The sequence below is a fragment of the Macaca fascicularis genome, chromosome 1 (genome assembly GCF_037993035.2).
Source record: "Macaca fascicularis isolate 582-1 chromosome 1, T2T-MFA8v1.1".
Lineage (NCBI taxonomy): Eukaryota > Metazoa > Chordata > Mammalia > Primates > Cercopithecidae > Macaca > Macaca fascicularis.
In genome coordinates this window covers 210,852,139-210,861,247 of record NC_088375.1, presented here as the reverse complement: position 1 = coordinate 210,861,247, position 9,109 = coordinate 210,852,139, and the positions used below count along the sequence as shown (strand labels likewise).

The 9,109-nt window shown below is 47.1% G+C and overlaps 1 protein-coding gene and 1 long non-coding RNA gene across 3 annotated transcripts in view; one reads left to right on the top strand and one right to left on the bottom strand.

Annotated features, from left to right (window-relative positions):
* Positions 1-626: 626 nt before the first annotated feature.
* On the bottom strand, positions 627-992 carry LOC102116449 (small ribosomal subunit protein eS27-like). Its single transcript, XM_005544436.5, has one exon. The coding sequence runs from the start codon at positions 978-980 to the stop codon at positions 702-704; it is 279 nt and encodes a 92-aa protein (XP_005544493.1). The 5' UTR covers positions 981-992; the 3' UTR covers positions 627-701.
* Positions 993-4,713: 3,721 nt separating this feature from the next.
* Positions 4,714-9,109, top strand: part of LOC141408614 (uncharacterized) — a 46,099-nt gene continuing 41,703 nt past the window's right edge. For both annotated transcript variants that reach the window (XR_012424472.1, XR_012424473.1), the window contains exons 1-2: positions 4,714-4,786; positions 5,031-5,112. This is a non-coding gene — a long non-coding RNA (uncharacterized lncRNA). The remainder of the gene's footprint in view (positions 4,787-5,030; positions 5,113-9,109) is intronic.

Below are 9,109 nucleotides of genomic sequence, written 5' to 3'. Positions count from 1 at the left end.
CAAGATGAATAGGAGTTGAAAGTGAAGGAGCGAACATTCCAGGTGGAGGGAGTACTGCCTACAACGCGGGGTGGTTTCAAGGAACTCAGGGTGTTTGGGGAACCACAAGGATCTCAGTGTGGTTGGTTGTAGGATTGTTTTTCTCTTACAGAACATTTACGAGTGTCCAGGTTCAGCCCAAAGGCCCTAGCGTGCCTGCATCACTGAGTCCTCTCAATGGCCCTATGAAGTCGGTATCATTATCACTCCACTTTGCAGATGAGGCAACTGAGACTCAGAGAGGCCGAGTGACTTCCTCCAGGTTACACAGTTTTTGTTTTGTTTTGTGGGGGATGGAGTCTTACTCTGTCACCCAGGCTGGAGTGCAGTGGCATGATCCTGGCTCACTGCAATCTCCACCTCCTGGGTTCAAGTGATTCTCTTGCCTCAGCCTCCTGAGTAGCCGGGACTACAGGTCCCAGGCATGCCACTATGCCTGGCTAATTTTTGTATTTTTAGTAGAGATGGGGTATTGCCATGTTGTCCAGGCTGGTCTCGAACTCTTGACATCAGGTGATCCACCGCCTCAGCCTCCCAAAGTGCTAGGATTACAGGTGTGAGCCACTGTACCTGACCTACAGTTATTATTTATTTATTTATTTATTTTTATCCAAAATGTGTTTATTGAGATGGTTTCCCACTCATCTTGATTCAGAGTGCCTTTAGTGCTGCTTCCTCCTAAAGGAACATCCTTCTGTAAGCCTTGCTTTTCCTCCTGTAGGCTGGCAGAGGACAGTGGAGCAGCCAACACACAAAACTACCATTTGTGCATGGCTAAAGACCGTGGTGATTTTATAGCATCCTGGGCATTTCACATCCATGAAGTAGGAATTGGGGCTCTGCACTAGGCGTTTCTTCTTGTGTTTCCTCTTCTCCTCTTCTGGGGAGGGATGAAGGAGATCCTTTGCGAGAGGCATGTTCTCGTGTGGGTAGGTCGTCATCGCTGGAAAAGCCAGTTATTTTTAAGATGAAGTCAAGCCAGGCGTGGTGGCTCATGCCTGTAATCCCAGCACTTTGGGAGGCAGAGGTGGGAGGATCACTTGGGGCCAGGAGATCAAGACCAGCCTGGCCAACATGGCAAAACCCCATGTCTACTAAAAAATATAAAAAAAATTAGCCAGGTGTGGTGGCACACGCCTGTAATCCCAGTTACTCAGGAGACTGAGGCACTAGAATGGCTTGAACCTGGGAGGTGGAGATTGCAGTGAGCCGAGATCACACAACTGCGCTCCAGCCCAGGAGACAGAGGAGACTCTCAAAAAAAAAATGAAGTCAAGGCTAGAATCCATTTGTGTCCAAAGCTGTACTGTTGACGCTCCTGGGAGAAGCTGCAGGAGCAAACGGGATCAGTAAGGGACATGTGTGTGTGTAAAGTGTGGCATCTAGGAACACAAGTTTCCGTGTCATCAGAAGTGGGTTCAACCTGCCACTCATTGGCTGTGTGGCCTTGGACAAGTCATTTAGCCTCCCTATGCCTTGTCTTCATCTGAAAAGTGAAGTTGTGATGCCCACCTTATGTGATGACACGCATTATAATAGGAAAAGCACTCAGCACAGGGCCGGGTACACAGGAAATACACTGTGATTGGGAACTGTTACTACTCACTTATGCAAATGCATCAGGACTTCAACTTGCAGGTAATGAAGAACCCAGAAGCGTTTCAAGCAGGGAGATTGTGAATACCCCTAGAGGCCTACCAGGGAGTAAAACCTCAAGTTAAAGAAATGCCATGCAAATGGTGAGCTTTCAGGCACCACCCAGTGGCCAAGGAGGCCTTGGGGCAGGTGTGAATTGCAGTCACAGCTGGCTTTGTGCAGTTCAGGGAGTCTCACCACGTCATCCTCAGTACCCACCCCCACCCCACCCAGTGCAGCAGAGAGCAGCTTAAGTCACCCCAGAAAATCTGAGATGCTTCCCCAGCTGAGCTGGGGAGAAAGCCATCTCACAGTGCCCAGTGTGACCATGTTGGTGCCACAGTCTGATAGAGATTCAGTGTATGAGACCGTTCTTGCATTGCTATAAAGAAATACCTGAGACTGGGTAATTTTTAAAGAGAAGAGGTTTCCTTGGCTCACCATTTCCCAGGCTGTCTGGGAAGCATAATGCTGGCATCTGCTCAGCTTTTGGGGAGGCCTCAGGAAACTTACAATCCTGACGGAAATTGGAGGGGGAGCACACACGTCACATGGCCAGAGCAGGAACAAGAGAGCAAGGGGGGAGGAGCCACACACTTTTAAACAACCAGATCTTGTGATAACTCACTATTGCGAGAACAGCACGGGCGGGGCTGTGTGGGGTGGTGCTAAAGCATTCATGGAAAATCACCCCCATGATTGATCACCTCCCACCAGGCCCTACCTCCAACATTGGGAATTACAATTCACACGCGATCTGGGACCAGATCCTAACCATATCACTCAGTTCCTTAACTATTAAGACAATACACCAAAATGTGAAGTGTAGTTATTCCTTGGGTGGAATCACTGGAGGTTCTTTCTCACCCCCTTGTGTTTTTGTATATATGCCACCCTGAGTATGTGCTGATTTTGTTTTGTTATTTGGAAAAGCAAAATAAATGTTATTTAAAAGGACAAAAAGAATCCCCTCTGTGGGAGACTGACTCACACCTCCCACAGTTACACAGTGAGGGGTGCTCCTCTGCAGGAACAGGGCAGTGAAAAACGTGGGAGCTGCCAGTCCTTTGTCCTCATCTGCAAACCCATGATGCCTTGTGTGTGGTTTAAGGCAGAGGTCTCCAAACTTCTTAGTCTCCAGACCACTTTACACTCTTAAAAATCACTGAGTGACAAGGCACAGTGGCTCACACCTGCAGTCCCAGCAATTTGGGAGGCTGAGGCAGGAGAATCACTTGAGCCCAGCAGTTTGAGATCAGTCTGGGCAACATAGTGAGACCTCATCTCTACAAAATATTTAAAAATTAGCCAGGCATGGTGGCGAGTAGCTGGGACTCCAGCTACTCAGGAGGCTGAGGTGGGAGGATTGCTTGAGCCCAGGAAGTTGAGGCTGCTGTGAACTGTGATCACACCACTGCACTCCAGCCTGGGCAACAGAGTGAGACCCTATCTCAAAAAAAAAAAAAAAAAAAAGAAGAGAAAAGTCGTTGAGTTTTGTTATATTTGTTGCTAATTGTCATACTAGAAATTGAAACTGAGAAATTTTAATTAATTAATTAGTTTATTTATTTAAAGTAGTAGTTCTCAACCAGGGGCAGTTTTATCTCCCAGGTGACACTTGACAAGGCTGGAAGCCATTTTTGTTTGTCACAGCCGGGGATGGGGCATGCTACCAGCATCTAGTGTGTAGTGAGGCCAGAGATGCTGCTAAGCATCCGAGATGCATCCTACCACACACAGATGTGCTCCCCATAAACAGAATTGTCTGGCCCAAATGTCAATAGTGCCAAGGTTGAGAAACTGATTTAAAGTGAGGATAATAAATTCATCACACGTTAACACAAAACATAGTTTTATGAGAAATAACACAATTTTCCAAATTAAAACCAATTAAAGGAGTGGTATTATTTATTATGCACAATAATGTAATAATACATTATTACTGTATTTTTGCAGGTCTCTTTCATGATTGGCTTCACAAGAGACAGCTGGATTATTTTTTCTCCTTTTTTTTTTTAAACAGAGTCTCACTCTGTCGCCCAGGCTGGAGTGCAGTGGCACAATCTCAGTTCACTGCAACCTCTGCCTCCCGGGTTCAAGCCATTCTCATGCCTCAGCCTCCTGCATAGCTGGGATTATAGGCGTGTGCCACGATCCCTGGCTACTTGTTTTGTGTTTTTAGTAGAGATGGGGTTTCGCCATGTTGGCCAGGCTGGTCTCGAGCTCCTGGTCTCCAGTGATCCAACTGCCTCAGCCTCCCAAAGTGTTGGGATTACAGGTGTGAGCCACCGCACCGGATTCTTGTATCTACTTCCGCATTCAATCTGTTGCAATGTCACATGTCACAGAGCTCCCGGAAAACTCCATTAAATATTTGTGAGTGAATGACAGTGATAAAGACATCATCTCAGGATGATTATAATGGTTTTGATCTTGTGGTCCCCTCCAACGGTCTTTGGTAAAAGGTGAAACATTCAAAGGGACTTCAGGATGCCCAAGGGTCCACAGACCACCTTTTGAGAACTGCAGCTGTAGGAAGATCTTCCCAGATGATTTCCAGAAACAATTAGTGTGTTTTGGATGTGAACACATCTGGCTCTGCCGTCCTGGGAGGGCAGTCGGGGGAAGGAATGGGGAAAAACCCACTAAGCCAGCCTCACAGACCCCACCCCTCCCTTCTCCTCAATGCTGTCAGCTGCTAGATAGTCAGTCATTGTAATTTCAAAGACCAGATCTCACGTTTCACCTTGGGGGCAGAAAACAAGAGGCTGGACAAGTGGGAAGAAAAGAAAAGAGGAGAAAAAGTGGGGGGAAGTAGGCTTCCCTGGCTTCTTCTGAGAGCGAAGAAGGGGTGCTCGCTGCTGGCCCTGGGTCCCTGTGGGGTGTGGGTGTGTGTGGAGGGCCCATGCCTCACCTTGCCCATGAGCCCAGCCCTGGGAACAGCAATCGAGGTGGCCCGCCTGTCTCTGAGTCACCCACCTGAGTTTCACAGGATGTGATAGGCTAATTTTGACAAGGAGAGAGGGAGCCCGAGCCTTTGAGGCTCAGGAAGGGTGAGGCAGGCTGAGACCAGCGTCTCTACCCTTGTCTCTGAAAGGAGCAGTGGATCCAGGTCAGAGGCCCACCAGCTTCCCCTGACCCTACACTGCCCCCAAGGCGGGCCCTTCACATTCCTGGGGTGGAGGGGATGGAGGCTTCCAGCCACCACACTTCTCGGAGCTGGGGAGACAGCAGCACAGAGGGCATTTGTGGAATACTTACTGCATTCAGGCTCTGAGCTCATTCTTTGTTGTGACTGCCGCCTTTAACCCTCACAATAACTGGTACTTTGGGAACTGTTATTATTTCCGTTTTAGCCATGAAGACAACACGGCCCAGGGAGGAAAGAACTCGTTCAAGTTCCATGCCAGGGAGATGCAGAGCCGGGATTTGATCAAGGTTTGTCTGGCTCTGAAGCCCAGATTCTTAACCTCTGCCCTACAAGTTGTGCCAAATTACTCATGTACTCATGTGCTCAGGTGTTACTCACATTCCTGATTGTGGAGGGCCCACTCTGAGCCCTGTGCTAGATGCCAGAGATACAGACAATGAAACGCACTCCCTGTCCTCGAAGCTCTTGGTCTACCAGGTGGGAGGCGCGGGGAGTGTAGCATTGAGCAAGCGGACAGGTTATCGGAATGGATTGTACCCAGTGCTGTGATGGGGTAAGCAGAGTGTGAGGAAGCCAGAAGAGGCTCCGGTTGCAGGATGGGGAGAGGGAAGCTAGAGTGGCATCCCAGAGGAGGTGACGTATAAACTAATGACAAGTAGGGACCCCCAAGCAAGGGGGAAGAGGAGCATCTTGGGGTCACATACCATATGCCCCTGCTCCCACTTTTGACTTGTTGCTAGGACACTACTTCCCAGCCCAGGAGAAGTTCCAGGATTTCTGTTGCAAGCCCCCAGCCCCTATTTACCTTCTGTTTCTGGGGCGAGAACCAGATGGGACCCTCGCTGGTAGAATACTAGCAGCCCCTTCCCCTGTAGGAAAGGTAGGACCAGCAGTGGTGGATGGGGTCTCAGGGTGGCTGCCAGGCCCCAGGGGGCAGGAGGCCAAGTCATCTTTTCGAGTAGATATTTGCACATGAAGCACTCTTTCCAGGCACTAACCTAGGCGCTGGACATAAAGTATGTCATTGGAATTTTACAATCCTGGGAGGATGAATTTCTTAAAATATGAAAGCCCTTTCACTAAAGACCTTACATCATTTCAAGCTCACATACTTCGAGACTAATATCGACAAAGGTGGCTGGTGTGTTTGTTCACCTGCCAAAGTGACCCTAAAGCTATGATGTGAAGAGGCTACAATTTTCTTGGTCTGCCTGCTATGAAATTATGCAGGTTTCGATACATTAACCACACCTGGCTAATTTTAAAATTTTTTGTAGAGACAGGGTCTCACCTTGTTGCCCAGGCTGGTCTCAAACTCCTGGGCTCAAGCAATCCTCCCATCTCGGCCTCCCAAAGTTTTGGGATTACAGGTGTGAGCCACTGGGACTGCCCCGAAATCATAGTTGATATATACAGAATAGTCTTTATGTATAAGATTTATATATTCTGTTAATTGAAGGCCTTAATACAGCCATCCAAGGCTGGTTTAATGACCTCCAACTGTCAACAAGGGAGATGTTTGGAGAAACATGAGGGAAAAGGAAAACACATGCAGAAAATCAAGGGGATTTATTGGGTGACTTCCAAGAAGCGCGTGTGGGAACCTTGCGTCCACTCAATGCACAGCACCTCACAATATGCTTCTTTCATTTAACATTCTCCCTGGACCTCTCTCTAGGTTGACTCTTGTGATGCTACCTCATTCTTGTTAATTATTTCATACTTTTTCATTACATGGCTGGGTGACTTGATTCACCCCTTCTTCCACTGATAGCATCCAGGTCGTTTCTGATTTGTTGCAGTGATTATTGCAGACAATGTTGCAGTAATCATTCTGAGATATATGTCTTTAAAGACTGGGCTGTGCTAGCCCATTGTACTAGTCTGTTCTCATGCTGCTAATAAAGACATACCCGAGACTGGGTAATTTATAAGGGAAAGAGGTTTGATTGACTCAGTTCAGCATGGCTGGGAGGCCTCAGGAAACTTACAATCATGGCAGAAGGGGAAGCAATCATGTCTTTCTTCACATGGCAGCAGCAAGGAGACATGCCAGACAAAAGAAGGAAAAGCCCCTTATAAAATCATCAGATCTCTTGAGAACTCACTCACTATCACAGGAACAGCATGAGGGCAACTGCCCCCATGATTAAATTACCACCCACCGGGTCCCTTCCACGACAAACGGGGATTATGGGAACTACAATTCAAGAGAGATTTGGGTGGGGACACAGCCAAACCATATCACCCGTGTAGCATCTTTGTGCAAATTAGCAAAAAATGCCCCTCCTGTAGACACCAGCCTGTAATAAAGTACGCAGCTTGGCAAGTGGAGTGTAGGCCAAATTCCAGCCCTACATGCCCCATCAATCTGGTGTCCTTCTTGTGCAGTGAACAACCTGCACATCCTTATATGGTAGTCTCATCTTCCACACTCTGTTTCTTTCTCCCCCTATAGGATGACGCCTAAACATTAGACTGCCAGGATGAAGGGTTTGTGTGCATTTTTTTTTTTTTTTTTTTTTTTGAGACAGAGTCTCCCTGTGTCGCCCAGGCTGGAGTGCAGTGGCGCAATATCAGCTCACTGCAGCCTCCACCTCCCAGATTCAAGCAATTCTCCTGCCTCAACCTCCCAAGTAGCTGGTATTACAAGCATTCGCCACCATGCCTGGCTAATTTTTGTAATTTTCATAGAGACAGGGTTTCACCATGTTGGCCAGGCTGGTCTCAAACTCCCCACCTCAGGTGATCCACCTGCCTTGGCCTCCCACAGTGCTGGGATTACAGGCGTGAGCCACCGCGCCCAGCCCTGTGTGCATTTTTGTGTTTTTTTGGTTTTTTTTTTTTTTTTTTTGAGACGGAGTCTCACTCTGTCACCCAGGCTGGAGTGCAGTGGCCGGATCTCAGCTCACTGCAAGCTCCGCCTCCTGGGTTCACGCCATTCTCCTGCCTCAGCCTCCCGAGTAGCTGGGACTATAGGCGCCCGCCACCTCGCCCGGCTAGTTTTTTGTATTTTTTAGTAGAGACGGGGTTTCACCGTGTTAGCCAGGATGGTCTCGATCTCCTGACCTCATGATCCGCCCGTCTCGGCCTCCCAAAGTGCTGGGATTACAGGCGTGAGCCACCGCGCCCGGCCTTGTGTGCATTTTTAATCATAAAATATTCTGCTACATTTTTGTGTGTATTTATAAAATTATATTTGCTATCTTGGAAGGTGCTTTTTCGATCCAACATATTTGGACTGTCTTTTCTGTTACTACCAATTCGATTTTTGTACAGTGATTTTTCTTAACAGCTTTTGGGGTATAATTGGCATATAATAAATTGTACCTATTTGAAGTGTGCAATTTCATAAATTTTGACATATGTATACACTGTGAAATCATCACCAGAATCAAGACAATTAACATATTCATTGACTCCAAAGGCCCCGTGGGAACCTCTCCTTCCCTCACTGGCCCTCTCTCTCCATCCTTAGGCAGCCTACTCATCTGCTTTCTGTCACTATCGTTTAACTGTTCGTATTTCCTGGATTTCCGTAGAAGTGGAATCAAACAGTATGTACTTTTTTCCATCTGGCTTCTTTCAGTCAACATAATTATTTTGAGATTTACCCATGTTGTTGCATGTATAAATAGCTTACGGCCGGGCACGACGGCTCATGCCTGTAATCCCAGCACTTTGGGAGGCCAACATGGGCAGATCACTGGAGGTCAGGAGTTCAAGACCAGTCTGACCAATATGGTGACATCTTGTCTCTACTAAAAATACAAAAACTTAGCTGGGTGTAATCCCAGCTACTAAGGAGGCTGAGGCAGGAGAATCTCTTGAACCCGGGAGGCGGAGGTTGCAGTGAGCCAAGATCACGCTGTTGCATTCCAGCCTGGGTGACAGAGTGAGACTCGTCTCACAAAAAAAAAAAAAAAAAAAAAAAAAAGCTCATTAATTTTTATTGCTGAATAGTATTCCATTGTCTGAATATACTACAATCTGTTTATCCAGTCACCAGTTGATGAACATTTACGCTGTTTCCAGTTTAGGGCTATGAAAAATAATATCCTCTTATTCAGATTTGCTCTGAATATTCATGCACAAATCTTTGAATGGACACAAGCTTTCATTTCTCTTGGGTAAATCCTAGGATTGCGATGGCTCGATCACATAGCTGGGGTATATTCAGCTTTTTAAGAAAATCCCAAACTGGTTTGCAAGTGGTTGTACTATTTTACATTGCTAGCAACAGTGTATGAGAACTCTGATTGTTCCACATCCTCACCAATACTT

What these genes read in the sequence shown, in the direction of transcription:
- LOC102116449 (XM_005544436.5), bottom strand. Translation starts at nt 980, where the DNA reads ATGACGACCTACCCACACGAGAACATGCCTCTCGCAAAGGATCTCCTT.